Genomic DNA, 16,979 nt, shown 5'->3' on the forward strand with positions numbered 1-16,979 from the left:
CTTTGTAGAGATTACCTGGGAATTTTTATGAAGTAGCTAAAATGTATCACGTTCACAAGAAACAGGTATTTATCAAAATGCGTCCGATAAGTATGTGACCTGAGAGAGAGAGAGAGAGAGAGAGAGAGAGAGAGAGGAGAGAGAGAGAGAGAGAGCGTGGATATACGGATCTATTATTTCCATTTTAACATTTTACATATTTCTCTAATGCTTTCAGAAGAAGCAGACCGGAATTTTGTGACTTTTTTTTTTTCTTTTTTATCTTTATTTTTATTTATTTATTTATTTATTTTTATATCTTAGAGGACTGGGTTAGTGCTGGGGCCAGCTTTTTCGGTAAAATGAGAACCCACGTGTTGACCAAATAACTGGGCAGGGGGCCAAGTTGGCATCAGTAATCGATTTCATTTCAAATCGGTATCTTTGCCTTTCTACACACACACACACACTCCAAGCAGGCATTTCATGATGACGTCACGTGGGTTTATTCTGCCTTCAGTCGCATGATTGACATTTCAGCGTCATAGATGTCGCTGTAATCTCTCTCTAATGCTTTTATTGTTTCCCTTTCTTTTCAGGTCGTGACTACATTTGGGGAAGTGGACCCGTTGGCAAGCAGTGCGAAGGTGAGTACGGAAAAGCATGACATTCTTCTTTTTTAATTATTTATTTATTTATTTTTGTAATAGTTAACTTTCTTTTCATTTCCCTCTGAAATTTTGACTCTTATGTCTACTGGCATCATGGTCGTTCGTAGCTTGAGTTTGGTCCCATGAAAGGTAGTATTTTTTTTTTTTTCTCCAGTGCAATGAATAAAGTAGATGTAAGATAAGGTAAACGGACTTAAAATTCATTTTGCTTTAGGCTTAATAGAATTTTTTTTGGATGATTCTTATTGTTGGGTATTTGTTATAACTTTGTCAGAAAGAAGGGACCATTTTGCTTTAGTTGGATATAAGAATTCAAGTTTCTAGTGTCTTCAGGTTTTTATTATTTATTGTTGATTGAAGTTTGAATTACGTATGTAGTTTAAATCGCTTTATTATTATTATTTTGTTCTATACATATTAAGAATGGAGTCATTCAATACAAATCTTGAAGAGTCGTTATTTTTTAAGAATCATTTTGTCAAATGGTTTTTTTTTTTTTGTGTAATAAATGTTTACCAGGTTAGGAATACATTTACCCCTTTAGTGTTTACCGTTTAGCAATAAAGATCTCATGGTAACACCATATCAGCCTCAACTTCGAAGCGTTCAAATTCGACCTGTGGCATTATAGTTTCCTGTTCCCTTCAGGCCTGGGCAAGACGAGAGGGCCTTCGGGTGCTGTTAACCAGCGAAATTTCGGATAAAACCGGTTATTGCTCTGCCCAGCTCAGTAGCAGACCGCGAGCAGGACAATTCGCCGAGTGGTTGTTCCCCCTCACCTTAAGTCTGTGGGAATTCCCGATCGTAGGGGAGGGGGGACGGGGGGGGGGGGCTGCTTATTTCCTTAGATCTGAACTGGGTATGGAGAGCTTGTTTATCTCCCTTCTCGTAGGTCTTCACCAAGACTTCGTTCATCTCCTTCCTGTAGGCAGTACTCAAGGTTCTTTGCAAGCGTTCCTTCGGCCCAAGCTGCAACCCCATTCAGTCCATTTACTGTGCCTCCGTCCATATTATTTTTTCCCCATTCTATTTTATACATATACCCTCTCCTAACAATTGTCGAAGTCCGTCCGAATGTGTTTGAGTGAGTTCCCATCTGGTCTGTTGTACTTTTTTTTTTTTTTTTTTTTTTTTTTTTTTTTACCATTCAGGATATCGAGCAGAATGAAAAGAAACCTTTAGGTTGACGATTTCACAATTACGGTTTATCGAAGTGAATTTTTATTTAAAAGAAAAATAAAAAAGAATCAAAGATGGTGGGTGTCTCCTGTGAAAATCAAGTGATATTCTTAGTTAGCATCGTTTGTGAATGCAATTCGCGTATATGAAGAAGGTGAAATAACATTTGTAAACAGATATGATGTACGTCCTAGGATGTTTGCGTGTGTATTGTGTGTATCTGTAAGTGTGTATTTTTGTTTGTAGTTTGCGCTTACGATTTTTTTTTTTTTTTTTTTTTTTTTTTTTTTTTTTTTTTTTTTTTTTTTTTTTTTTTTTTTTTTTTTGCGCAGGCGCACAGTCAGTTTAGTGAAATGCGGCAAACTTAACGCTTAGAGATTTGGTCGTCTTGCTGTTCAGAGCAGCACCTGGCCAGAGGGTGTAGGTAGGGTGGGAGGGAAGGGGGTGGGGCACCTTGTCGAAACGAGGGTCGTGTATGCATGCTAGGCGCGGATATGTACAGGGAGAGAGAGGGAGAGGGGAGGTGGGGGTGGAGGATGTCCCCCCGAGAGAGAGAGAGAGAGAGAGAGAGAGAGAGAGAGAGATACGGTATCAATTATTCATGTGGTGATAGCTTGGCTTGGCAACAACTCCACCTTGCTCATTTACGACCTTGTGGTAACGGCTGTTAAGAGCGTGTTTACCGTGGCGAGCTCATTTGGATTACATTCAAGTGCGAGTGTGTGTATGTGCGTGTGCGTGCATGTAAGTATCATTCTTGGGGGTTTACGTCGCCCTGTGTGTGTGTGTGTGTGTGTGTGTGTGTCTTAGGGTGTGCTTAGAGCAAGGTTGTGGAGTCCAACTTTATTTATCTTCTAATTCTCAAATCGCAGTCATATGCGGTGGCCTCGTTATCCTTAATTATTACCTATTATCATCATTATCATCACCACTCTCGATCAGTTGTTAACTTTGTTTAGTTTTTTTTTTTTTTTTTTTTATCTTTCATCGATGCAATTTCCATTTGTTTTGCGTTTGTCAGAGGGTGACTTGACCCAATGTGATGTTTCTTCTCTTTTGCGTTGTGCTTTTATCTCTGTTTCTTGCCAAATTTCATTGCTATGTGCGTTTCAGTAAGTAGTCTCTCTCTCTCTCTCTCTCTTATTTTATGTGTGTGGCTGTATGCGTGTATGTATAGATCCTTTTTACTTCTGAGTCAAAGCAGGAAATGAGACAGATGGTAGTCAGTCAGTTGCAGTGAATTTTAGCCAGTGGTTAAGAAAATGAAAATAGCATTCTCATCCCGAAGTTCTAGTTGAGAATCAGAGGATCCATACTTAAAGCCACGCTCTGTAACGGAAAGAAGCTTACAGTTGAAGATTACTTTCTCGCCTACCAATCCAGAAGACCCCCCCCCCCCCCCCCCCCCCCCCCCCCCAGGTTGGAATCCTGCTGGGCGAGATGGGTAGCATGGACACGCCCCCATTTTAAAGAGATCGTTTTTGCCTATTTCTACCCAACGTGTGAATGGGCTTTGGTGGTTAGTCAGTCGTGACGGGTTGCAACCAGAAAAGAGAATTCATAGGACTGGCAACACCGTCCCCCCAAAATTGGAGCTTTTAAAGCAGGACCGGTGAAACTATACTGTCACATCATTCACATCATCATGTGGTAGCTCACTGTTGTGTTCCCGCCACATTCAGGCTGTGGAAGTAGCATGGCTTTTCGCCTCTCTCTTGGTTATATTAGCTTCCATTTCTTGGGTTTAAAAGAAATGACTACGAAAAAGAGATCAGTGCAAGGAAGACAATAGTACCATCTTGAAGCACTGCCATCCCCTTGTCTTAGATGGCATAGGGGCATGGGACACAGAATACTACTGCTATACAGAAGACAGAATTCTGTATTAGAGGGCATGCTGCTATTAGAATTCGACAACAGGAGAAGACAGAACTCTTGTATAGAAGGCCGAATCCTGCAATAGAAATTTAGAACAGAGCAAGACAGGATTCTGCAACTGAATACGAAATTTGCAACAGAATAAGACAAAATTATACAAGACAGAATTCTACAGCAGAACAAGACAGAATTCTACAACATAATAAGACAATTTTGTTACAGGGGAAGGCAGAATTCTGCAACAAAATACAAAATAAGACCGAATTCTACAAAAAGACAGAATTCTCCCCCAGAAGAACAAAGAATTTTGTAACAGAAGAACACAGAATTTTGTAACAGGCTAAGACGGAATTTTGTAACAGAATAAGACTGGATTTTACAACAAAAAAGAATTCTGCAACACAAGTGCAACTGCAAGATTTTTCTCCTCTTTGGCCTAAATTTGATATATAATCCCAGTCCTTATTTAGGGTTTTTCGTCTTAGTTTTTCCGTAATGTTGCTTTACAGCCTTCGTGATTGTTTATGGTTGTTTATTATGGGTAGTAAGGTTTTTTTTCAAGTGGGTTATTTTGTGTGTGTGTTTTTTTTTATAGTTTTATGTCGTTGCTGCTGACTGACAGACCTAAATCATGTAATATGTATATATATATATATATATATATATATATATATATATATATATATATATATATATATATGAGTTAAACCAATAGTGTCATCAGCAGCAACGCAAGAAACAGTATAAACAAATGGCAAGTCTGGATAAGGAGAGGCTGCAGCCAATGTCGGTCACCTAATTGAGACAGGTGTACAGACAGACAGACAAGCAGGCAGACACTGGCAGGCAGGCAGACGGTCCCTCCCCTTATAAAATCTTTTTTTGGTCAAGGATTCAGGATGTTTTCTGCCGCTGTTACAGATGTCCTTGGGTGCAAGTGTGAAGAGTCCTTTTCAAGAAGTTCCTCCATTCACTGCTGCTGGGGACCCCCCCCCCCCCTTCTCTCTCTCTCTCTCTCTCTCTCTCTCTCTCTCTCTCTCTCTCTTCTCTCTCTCTCTCTCTCTCGTATTTGCAGTATGTTCTCAAAGCCACAACAAATTGAAGTCGATTATCATTTTGTTTGCAATCGTAATTGGTGCTCATATGATGTTGCCATGAGAATTCTTGGAATTTGAAACACACACACACACACACACACACACACACAATTAGTCATGCATCCATGAATACATGACATGAATTACCTTGTTTCACTTAGAGCAGTTTCTGCTGTTCCGATTGTTTCAAATGCATATATATATATATATATATATATTATTTAAAAATTATATATATTATATGTGGATATATATATATATACATATATGTAAATTATATATTATATATTGTATAAATGTGAATGTATAATATAGATTATTTATGTATTATTATATATATATATAAATATATTATATATATATAAGTAATATAATGTAGAGATAGATATGATATATATATATGTATATATTATATATAATATTATATATTATATATATTATTATATATATATATATATATATAATATATATATATAATATTATGAAACGATCGGAACAGCAAAAACTGCTGTAAGTGAAACAAGGTAATTCATGTCATGTATTCATGGATGCATGACTAATTGTGTGTGTGTGTTTCAAATTTTACATTTGTAGAGACAGATAACTGCCCTGGTGTTTAGTCTATCTTTAGCAAAGTTTTAATTTTGAATAAAAGTGAGAATTGAGGATAATCAAAATTTTGCTAAATTTTCAGTCAGAATTTTGATAGGAGGCCAATATATGTGATTTTTTGTTTTTTAGTTTCATAGTTTGAAGTATTTACTTGAAATGGTGACTTTCACTCAACATAGTTACTCGAAATTATCTTTTTAAAGAAGATGTTTTGTTCTAGTATAAGTTGGTTGTTGACATATCCTATGGTAAGTTCATTTAGATATCTTATTGCCATATGTCTTACGAAATCTCACGTTTGTAAGTTAAGGAAATATGTTTTTATGTGGTTAGGTAATGAACAAATGATTGCATTTCATTGTTTGTGATGCATATTTTGATACTGTGTACTACAATCTTGGGTAAGTTGAAATGAGGAAAATATAGGTGTAAGGATTTTTATTATAATAGTAATATGGCTTAGTTTGGTGCTTAATATTATGAGATCCTCCCAAAGTGTCAAGTGTATGTTCATTTTTGGCCTTTTTATTCTTGATTTTATCCAGTGTGTGGAATGTAAGGTCATATTTGGCCTTTTTATTCCTGATTTTATCCAAAGTGTCAAGTGTAATTTCATATTTGGTCTTTTTATTCCTGATTTTATCCAAAGTGTCAAGTGTAAGTTCAAATTTGGTCTTTTTATTCCTTATTTTATCCAAAGTGTCAAGTGTAAGTTCATATTTGGTCGTATTATTCCTGATTGTATTTGTGTTCCACATTCAGAAATCGAGTGCAATTAATATATTTCAGGCAGACTTTTTACAAGTGTGGTCAGTTTATCGAAGTGAATTTTAATAAACAGATTCCAAGTTGGTGTCGTGTGAATTGTCGGACATTGAGCGTCCGTATGTTTAGAAGTAAATATTGAAAGAAATTCGTGAATATTTGATATTGGCAGTGCGTCTGATTGACTTGACATATATGTGAAGTTCAGATGAAAACTGAGTTAACAAATAATTGAAAATCAATGTCAGTGTACTAGCCAATATGATGGACCTTTGTGGATGTGTGTAAGATTCACAATAGGTTATTTTTCACAAATTGTCTAGTGGGGCTTTGATACCCTACTGGTGACATTGTCTTTCATGGGTAGTGTTGATTTGTTTTATAAATTACATTGATTTGTACCTTAAAATTTTATTTCGTAAATTTCATTTTCGTAAATTTTATTGCTTTTTTTTTTTTGCAAATTATATTGTTTGTATCTTCGATGCCATTTGTTTCTTTCATAAATGAATTTTTCCCGCAAATTACATTGATTTATTTCATAAATTACATCACCATAATGGAAATTCCCTACACATAATTATGGCCGCTAACAAATTTGAAACTCAGGTACTATGCAACATATATATATATATATATATATATATATATTATGTATGTATGTATATATATATATAGATATATGTGTATATATATATATATAGCTATATATATATAATATATATTATATATTATATTATATATACTATATATAGTATTTATATAATATATATAATGTCAGATGTCTCACTGCACTCGAGTTTCAAATGTCAGTTTCATGAAACTTCAATATGTGACATTTAAACGCTTCGATAACAGCTAACACTTATGAAGATAAAGATTATCTTTCTCCTTGTATTTTGGAATATATTTTACTTCTCGATTTCGTCATTCCTGACGTAAATTGCAGAATTAGGACCTTAAAAAATGGCTTTAAATAGTAGTAGTTGACTCCCGATCCCAGTGATGAGAGGATGGTTCGCTGGGAATCTTTAGCGATAGTTTTATTTAACTTCCGTTCTTCATTGTGGCTTTTGTATTTTAGTTTTAGAATGTTAATGAAATACCCCCCAGCTGTGCCGCATAATCCCGAACTGTAACCAAGTCCCGGACCCTACCCAAAACAGCGGAACGCTATATTTAAAAAACTAATCGTAGAATCTTGAAAATAATCTCTTTATGTTTCCCACATCCAAATTACTTGCAAGATACTAAGTGGAGCTAACCTGACCCAACTTAAACTAACCTAGCCTAACCTACCCCAACCCAACCCAGCCCAAACCAACCCAGCTTAATCTAACCCAACCCAACCTAACCTAACCTAACCTAACTTAACTTAGGGGCATGACAAATAAAAAAAAAAAAAAAAAAAAAAAGCCCGGGCTGGTGAAATACGAGTATACATCTTTGGAATTTGTACCGGAACTGTCTGACGGGATATGAAAGTTAATTGAGGGAAAAACTGGGACATTATTTGCATAAAAATAGATACCGGAGTAGATAGTTAATTCTTCCACGCGATTCGGATGTCTCGTTATCGCATGAGGAAATGGTCAAGACCACAGTTTTATATTTTTAGTACGTGGTAGCTGGCGTCAGAAGTGTTCTAGGGTATACCCGTGTCGTTCGTCAGCCTTCTTCTTATTCGTTGGGTCAGTAACCTAATTGTAGCAACGCCAGTTTTAATAGCCACAAATCAATCGATCAATGCCCGATGTTTCTTATATGAAACTCCATTTAGACATATTTAGGTATGTGTTTCCTATTTAATCACCAGTTTTAGCAGTCATAAATTATGAGTCAGTCAGTTTCAGAAATTTATATGAAAATATAAATATATGAAAATCATTTTGAATGTATGTATTTATGTGTTTTTTTAGTTTCATATTTAATATTATAAACGCGTCAATAACCTAGATGTTGTGACGGATGTTTTAGCAGTCGTCAATCGATCGCTCTTATTCATTCGTCTACCTGGTAAGGCCATAGGTCCCGAGCCTGACTTTTGCCAGCGCCTCTGTGCTCTTTGATGATCTGGCCACAGTGCTCTTGCGAAGTTGTTAGGTTAATCGTTCACGACAGAACGGTGGTTTTGCGTGCTGTTATATCGTATAGTTTTAGATCAGGGGGTCATATGTGGATATGAAAGAGATATATATATATATATATATATATATATATATATATATATATATATATATATATATATTATATAATGTATGTATGTATTCATGTAAATCGGCATGTTTTTCTTGTTGCTATCAGTAACAACCGTATTGGAATTGACTGACTTGACTGTCAACATTACATTGATTTTGTAAATTTATCTGTCATTGCCAAGTACGATACAAAGATTGAGTGTTCATTTTTAGAATATCTGCTGCTTACGATTCATGACATTTTCTGTTCGTCCATTCCCTCGTCATTCCAGTGTGTTTTGACAGAGTTTGAAAGAAAGGGACGGATACTGGAGTCCTACTTGGGGCCGCTCTTTGACGAGTTATGTTGAATATCTCGTTAATAATTTTGTCAATTTTTGTACCAATTTCAACACTGTGATTGAATAGTCAGCCCACTAGATAATTATTATACATGTCTTATTCTTTTATTTCTCTGTATTTTGTATGTATTTTTAGACTTCAAATTTTCCATTTCTCTTCCACAATCACTGAATCAGTTTCAACCAAACTTGGTGTACATCCTCCATGGATAAAAAGGTTATTAGCTTGTTGATAGTAAGATGAGGGGGCGCACTCCCTTCCCAGGGAAAATGACAATTAAATTGATTAAGAAAAAGTGGATATAAGGTTTGGTCATTCATAATTTTTTTTTTCTAAAAGCACTTTGTGTTGTGCGAATTCTAAGTTTGTCCAAACCGTGCTGCGACAAAAATTTAATGGGAAAAAAAAGAGCTAGGAGAAGAAAAAGGTTTTAAAAACATTATAGGAAAATAAATTCTGAATCGTGAAGAAAGATTTGACGTTACCAGAAACAAAGAATCCTGAAGTTTCCGCAAGATTTCTCGAATTGATATATGTGTGCTTGTGAGGGACTTTTTTCTTTTATTTTTACTTTTTTGACTGAAGAATATTGTGCTCTCTCTCTCTCTCTCTCTCTCTCTCTCTCTCTCTCTCTCTCTCTCTCTCTCTTCTCTCTCTCTGTATATATATATATATATATATATATATATCATATAATCTATATATATATATATATAATATGCATACACACGTATATATGTGTTTGTGTGTGTGTGTGTGAAATAAGAGTGCATTGGCCCTCCTTGCTTGCCAAGTTTCACAAAGGCCCTGCAGTCACGTGATTCTGACTTTACCTCCCGCGAAGGCATGCATGCTTGGCGTTCTTAATCTGCTTTTGGTGAGCCATTCTTCCAGGATGTTCTCTCGACTTTTCCCCACAGTTAATGTTCGTGCTTGAGTTTACCAATATCAGTAGATTGTAGATTAAGACGTGAAGAAGCCTTTTATATTAAGGATTTTTTTATTTTTTCATTTTGTAGTTTTAATAAATTTATTCCAAATTTGGTAGTTTTATTCTTTTTGGTTTTATTTTCAGTATAAATCGCTACTCGTACATTTTACTGTGGAAAATCATCTTTATGAAACTCGCACGTATACAGACAATAGACGGGTCTCTCTCTCTTCTCTCTCTCTCTCTCTCTCTCTCTCTCTCTCTCTCCAAAACAAAAAGCACTTTCCTTTACCTCCACCCCTCCCCTTGAAGGAACAACTCCCCCACCCCCCTTCTCTCCAGATGGATATTGGCAACCTGTATATTCTTGGGAAAGGTCATTCCGGACATGAAACTTTTACGACTTCGTCGGGGAAGGGGGTGGAGGGCGAGTTTGGGAGGGTGGTGGAAAGGGTGGGGAGGGGGTCCGAGAAAAGGGGGGAGAGGGTCCGAGAAAAGGCGGGAAGGGGAGGGGGGAAATGGGAATGTTATGAGTTTTAAGTGACGATCATATCTTTGGTCATGAACACCTTTTGAGGAGGAAATGTCTCATGACTTTTTAGGGGGTATTTCTCCTCCTCCTCCTCTTCTCTTCGACCTTTTTTTTTTTTATCATTCTCTCCCTCCTCCTCCCTCCTCCTCCTCCTCTCCCAACTTTTCTCTTCCCCTTCTGCCTCTCATCATTATCACCTCTTACCACCACCTCCTACATTTCAGCTTCTCAGGTCTTTTCTTCCCCCTTCATCGCGGACGTCATTGCAGGAATTCAGCCAATTGCGCCCTACTTACAGGAGAGAGAGAGAGAGAGAGACAGAGAGAGAGAGAGAGAGAGAGAGAGAGAGAGAGCAGTGCTGTCAGGTTGCAAAGCACTTGCGTTTAGAATTCCTTTTCAGAATTCTTCCTGCAAACTCCACGCTCTCTCTCTCATTTTCTCGGGATTTCATGGTTTTCATGGTGAGGTTGATTTGCAGTGACAACTATTATATATGTATATAGATATATAATGTATGTATACATAGAAAAAAAACTACTCTATTGTACTTATCTTTCCCTAGTTAAGAAGGTTCGTAGTTTTTCCATGCTTTCCATGATCGATATCCCAAAGGGCAGACACTTAAGAATGATAAAGAAATCCACTGTATTTTGAGTGACTCGCCTTAACCGGATGTTACTTGTTATGTCTGTAAAATTGCAGTTCGGAAGTGTAACTGGTTATACTGAGGTCTTGATACTAAAATTCTTTTTTAAATTTAAAGATCTCTGTTATGTTTATATATGGATATGTAATGTTATGTTTATATATGGATGTGTATTGTTCACGTGTTATGGTCTCTCGATCAGTTCAGTTGCTGATGCTACAGAGATTGGTACACACTGGTATAATTAGCATATAATTCTGTGAATCATTTTTAAGACCTGTTAGAGTTGTGTGATGTTATATCTTTGTTTCAAGACTTGACAACTGATAGTGATAGTTAAAGACTGCTTAGAATTAGGGAGATTTAGAGGAATTGTTCTTGATAAGCTCTAAAATATGATGAATCACTGATAAAGCATGATTTCTTTGTGCACGGTATCCAAACTTTTCAAAAGCCCAACCGTGAATCATCGTTCATAGAGGGTCATGCTTCGGAAATGGATCACTTTTTGTAGAATTCAATGTTGCTCTTCAGAAAATGATAATATGGCTGTGATCTCTGTCCTACATATTTACAAATTGTGGAATTTTTTTGACTTCCATTACTGTTCCATTTTTTTTTGTTTTTTATTTTCTCTTCTCCTCTCTCTTCCTCTCTTCTCTCTCTCGTCTCTCTCTCTCTCTCTTTTTTTTTTTTTTTTTTTTTTTTTTTTTTTTTTTTTTTTTAATGGACGCCTTTCTATAATCTCATATTGCTATTGATATATCATTGGCGAAAGGAAGTAGGATCCGTAACAATGTTTCTATTTATGTCCCTTGAGTCACGTCCGTTAGTTCGTGGAGTTACTTGTAAATTTTGGGCGAAAAGAATCCACCACGAAAAGAATCCACAACAGTAATAGACATTGTTGTCACCTGTTGGACGAGAACTCTGGCACGAGAGGCAGAGGATGACTGGAGATTAGTGGAGTCAAAGGACTGGAAAGATCTGAGTGGCAGAATCTGGCAGAGGGACTTTTCATGGCGACCCTTAACTACTTATTCTCCCATAGGGTCCAGCCGCCTTCCTTTATTCTGATTGACTTAAAGAAACGAACTGCTAGTATTTCACCCTTAAACATCACCACCTTTACCTGTATTGGCTTTCTAATTTGTTTAGTGATCTCCATTCTGTTCAGGAAACAGTGATGGAACGTTGCTATAATCTGGTGTAATAATCAATTGGTGGTGTGAACTCCTTATAGAGCGCCATAAAGCCTTAAGTAGTTTGGAAAAGAATGGCAAATAAGATATCTCTCCCCCTCACTCGTTTATATTATCACTTCCTCTCCCGAATGGCAATATCAGGAACAAATGGGTATGCCTCACTCAGGGTGCATTCTTTATTTGACTTGTGCCTTAGCAGGATGGTGAGGGACGCCCTCTGTGGTGGACCTTTTGGTTCTTGATGGTTTCTCGTTTTTCAAGAATTCGACCAACGACCAGAAGGTGATGCTAAATCTTGAGGTCTCTCTCTCTCTCTCTCTCTCTCTCTCTCTCTCTCTCTCTCTCTCTCTCTCTCTCTCTCTCTGGCAGTACAATGAGCAAATGTGTTTTGATTCTGCCAATGACGTAACTCTTTTGTAGCTCGTTCGTTTTAGCTATTAGAAAGTCCACGAGCAAACCGAATGTGGGCAGTCTTGAATATTCTTTGCTGTTACCTGCCCGCTCAGCTGTTCAACTTCTTTAACTTTTGTTTCGCTCGAATATTTGTAATTTTTTTTTCTTTCTTTCTTTTTAAGACGCATCTGAACAGATGTGTTAGTCAAGAAATGTGAATCGGTCGGTGTGGTGTACTTGCAATCTCTCTCTCTCTCTCTCTCTCTCTCTCTCTCTCTCTCTCTCTCTCTCTCTCTCTCTCTCTGGTTTCTGTTAAGATTGCAATGCAAAAATAAACATGACTTGTTCTAGATCACCACAAGTCCATACATCTTTTATTAGAATTGTTGGTATACCCTTATGTCCATTATGCTTGGAGAGAGAGAGAGAGAGAGAGAGAGAGAGAGAGAGAGAGAGAGAGAGAGATGCCCGAGTTGATAGAAAGCATTGTTTTGCTTACATGACGACAATTTCCTGCCATTGTAAGTCGTCATTATACTTCAAGTTATGTTATTCTTCCATTGTATCGGTCGGCGGGATGTTAATTTGCTGTTTCACAAGGCCTCTTCAGGCATCTCTCTCCTCGTTCTCTGGAGAGTTTCGAGATTGCTGTTCAATGAAGCGTCTTGCGTCAACGAAATGAATTAATGTGACGTCATTAGGCCCTTCACCCTCATGAGAGCTCTTTATTATTATTACTAAAAAGGGAGACGAGTTGTCTAAGCTTACGATGTTGCTTCTCAGAAGGTCATCATTAAATGTGAAGTTTGAAATTTTAAATGATTTGTCCTGCGTTTAATAAGATTTTTTTTGTCTTTGCTTGTATTTATTCAAGTTTAATCAAAATTTTGGAGCAGTCATAATGTTTTTTTTTATAATCTAAGCGTTATGGTGTTAGCATTTCATTTTTTTTTTGGGGGGGGGGGGGGACCGCAGTCAAGAAATACAGAGAAATTCTGTTGCCTCAGTCAAGAAATACAAAGAAATCTGTTGCCTCAGTCAAGAAAATAGCTGAGTAAATGAAACGTGTTGCTCAGTCAAGAAATCACAGAAATCTTGTGCCTCAAGTCAAGAAATCAGTCAGAAACTTGTGCCTAAGTCAAGAAATACAGACAAAAATTTTGCTTCAGTCAAGAAATACAGAAAGATCTGTTGCCTCAATCAAGGAATACAGAGAAATCTGTTACCTTAGTTAGTCAAGAAATACAGAGAAATATTTTGTCTTAGTCAAAAAAAAAAAAAAAAAAAAAAAGATAGAGAGAAGTCTGTTGCCTCAGTCAAGAAATACAGACAAATATTTTGCCTCTGTCAAGAAATACAGAGAAATCTGTTGCCTCAGTTAAGAAATTCAGAGAAATCTTGTACCTCAGTCTAGAAATACAGAAAAATATTGTGACTCAGTCAAGAAATACAGAGAAATCTATTACCTCAGTGGAAAAAAATGGAGAAATACAAATCTCATTGTAATGCATATGTTGCAAAAGACAAACATCCCAGTAAATATGAGGATATCCTCTTATTTCATAGGTATGAGATCCGAGGAAAGATCTACGATGGCAAGTTCATGTTAATGAATATTACACATCACATTTCGAAGAATAATAATTTGAAATTAAGGTCCTTGATCAAGAACCGGTAATACTCCGAATCTGCCTCCTGTAGGAGGTGCTTACATTCCTCTCGGTATTTTTACGTTCATTGTTGACTTGTTCATAGACCCTGATGAAACCATTGACCCTGAAAGGACGCCCAAGCATTTTATTTATTGATTTAACTATTTTTATATTTGTAGTAATAAGCCAACCACTCACGTATGGGCAGCATGTTTACCCTTTAGTGTGTTGATGCAGTCGAGAAAGTTTGTGTTTTTTTTATTTTAATTTTTTTTTTCATTTTCGTTTATTCGTCATCTCCTTTATCGCGCGAAGTTTAGCTAAGTGCGAGGCGACGCGTTTGGATTTTGCAAGTAAATATATCTAAAATTGAAGGTCAGTTTGGTAGTTTACGTCAGAACTCTCTCTCTCTCTCTCTCTCTCTCTCTCTCTCTCTCTCTCTCTCTCTCTCTCTCCTCTCTCTCTCTCTCGTCATCTCTCTCTCTCATATGTAGTATGATGATATATATAATATATATATATATATATATATATATCTATATATATATACACATACATACATACATACATATCATATTATACATACGTACATACATACATACATATATGTATGTATACAGAGAGAGAGAGAGAGAGAGAGAGAGAGATATAATTTGAGTGTTTTAAGGAGCATTAGAAGATGTCTGTCTGAGTATTTTTTAGGTATATTTTATATATAATTTTATATATAAATACATGTATATTAATTATACTTTTAGGCCATTGTTTGGAAGTCAGGCTTTCAGGGATATATGAGAGAGAGAGAGAGAGAGACCTCGTGAAAAGAGGCGACACATGCCACTTCGACGTTGATGGAAGACAGTTTTGGGGGGGACCTTAGTAATGAGAGAGAGAGAGAGAGAGAGAGAGAGAGAGAGAGAGAGAGAGAGAGAGAGCATGTGAAAGATGGCGCCAAATGTTTTCATTTTCATGACCCTGAAACCCTTATAGCCAAGGCTAGTGTGATTCCCTCAAGTGCTTTAGTGCCTGTTCGGCATCAGCAATTGAAAGGAGCCTTTGAGATAGCAGTATGTGTATATATGTATATGTATATATATATATATATATATATATATATATATATATATATATATATATATATCCCTCTTTGCGTTATTCCGGATATGCTTGTCACCACAAAGCCTTGAGATCCAAGTGCAAGAAATATGGAGAAATTATGATGTCCGGTAGCGGCAAATGTGGTTACCATAATCACGACTCGTTGTGATTATGGTAACCCGGGTTCGTTTCCCTCTACTGGACATCATACTAGTTTCTTCATATTACCTTGCACTTGGATCTCAATGCTTTGTAGTGACAAATGCGAAGAATCCTGAAGTTGTGAGGGCATTGTGTCTATTACAATTATATATACACATGTATATATATGTGTATATATATAGCATTTAAAATAAAGGAATAAATAAAATAAGCCTATTTGTTACAGGAGGTAGTGATTGGAGAATGGAAATTGGGATTTAATAGGTTTTGAGTATCTGTAACTTAATTTGATAAGATTATTTAGCAAGGAAATACAATTTTAGATTATGAAAGTAGGTAGACTAGCATTGCATGTAGCAGACTCTAATTGAGAATCGCAATTTAGCAGAATCCAAGCCGAAATATATTTTCGTGAAAGGTGTAAGATTGGCAAGATTTTGTGAAAAAGGTTTGTAAAGATTTGTAAAGAAGTTATCACGCTCCACAGATATCAGCTCTCATAAAAATGCACAGGTAAAGCAAACGAAAATTCAACGAGCAGTCGACTGTTTTGAGTTTGAGTTCGACCACACTGAGAGTTATGGGAGACACTGATAGGAGGCTCCCCCAAGGTTTAACAATCCTGGTACAGACAGCTATGGGCCGTGGTTACCACAGGCTATTTTTAAACTTTTAAAACCCACGATCTAAGAAGTGGTTACGTAAATAACTCTCTCTCTCTCTCTCTCTCTCTCTCTCTCTCTCTCTCTCTCTCTCTTCTCTCTCAGATTTATTTTACGATCAGCGTAAAGTGTGTAATTTTTTTTTTTTTAGACAGTAGGTTGCATGGTGTCTCAATTAGAGAGTTAACACAGATGTTTGGAGGCTTTTATGGGTTAGACATGTTGTCGCGAACGAGCAACACGCTGTATAAAAGTATATATTTACATCTGGTTGTAGTTATAAAGTTAATGTTCGTTCGTTCCAGACCTAAATCAGCAGTTGCAGCGTTGTTGTCAAGGAAGTGAGATCAGTATTTAGTAAATATTGATATCTGATATTCACGTATGAATATATTTAATTGCGGTCCCCCCCCCCCCCCCCCCCCTTCCTTTAGCTTTGAAACCGTAGCCAAACTTAGGTCAGGTTAAGTTTGGTTCGAAACCGAAAGGCTTTTTCATTTTACAAAGGACTGCGTCGTCCAATAAACTTCATATGATTCTCAGCTTCCTGATTCTATGATTCTGAACTTCCCGATTCTCGTCCCAACTCGAATCACGATTCTTACCGTTTGTTGACGACTCCCGAATTGTATACTCTGGTGTTGTTGTTGTTGACTATTCTCGTCTATTGACGAAGAGTACAGGCTTCTTTTATCAAAGGTTACACAATTTTTAGTATTATTCAACCGTCGGTAATCAAGCAAGCACGAACGTTGTGTTTATTGTGCTCTATTTGTGCAAGTGGGGTTATCTTCCAGTGTACCTGATACCTCAGTGCAGAGGGTGCCACGCAGTGTAGATAACTGGGCAAATTCCGCCCGTGTTTTGTTTTTCTCTAGCTTCAGGATGGGCGGCGTTTGGTGCCACATGGACTTTTTTTTTTTTTTTTTTTTTTTTTTTTTTTTTTTTTTTTTTTTTTTTGTACAGGTCAAAAGTAG

At 36.7% G+C, this 16,979-nt stretch overlaps 1 protein-coding gene across 5 annotated transcripts in view; it reads left to right on the forward strand.

The window, feature by feature from the left end:
- Window positions 1–16,979, forward strand: part of LOC135210751 (phosphatidylinositol 3-kinase regulatory subunit alpha-like) — a 584,655-nt gene that overhangs the window by 503,239 nt on the left and 64,437 nt on the right. For all 5 annotated transcript variants that reach the window (XM_064243583.1, XM_064243584.1, XM_064243585.1 and 2 more), the window contains one exon: window positions 579–626. In XM_064243583.1, the coding sequence (XP_064099653.1) occupies window positions 579–626 (48 nt within the window). The remainder of the gene's footprint in view (window positions 1–578; window positions 627–16,979) is intronic.

Source organism: Macrobrachium nipponense, chromosome 4 (genome assembly GCF_015104395.2).
Source record: "Macrobrachium nipponense isolate FS-2020 chromosome 4, ASM1510439v2, whole genome shotgun sequence".
NCBI classification, from domain to species: domain Eukaryota; kingdom Metazoa; phylum Arthropoda; class Malacostraca; order Decapoda; family Palaemonidae; genus Macrobrachium; species Macrobrachium nipponense.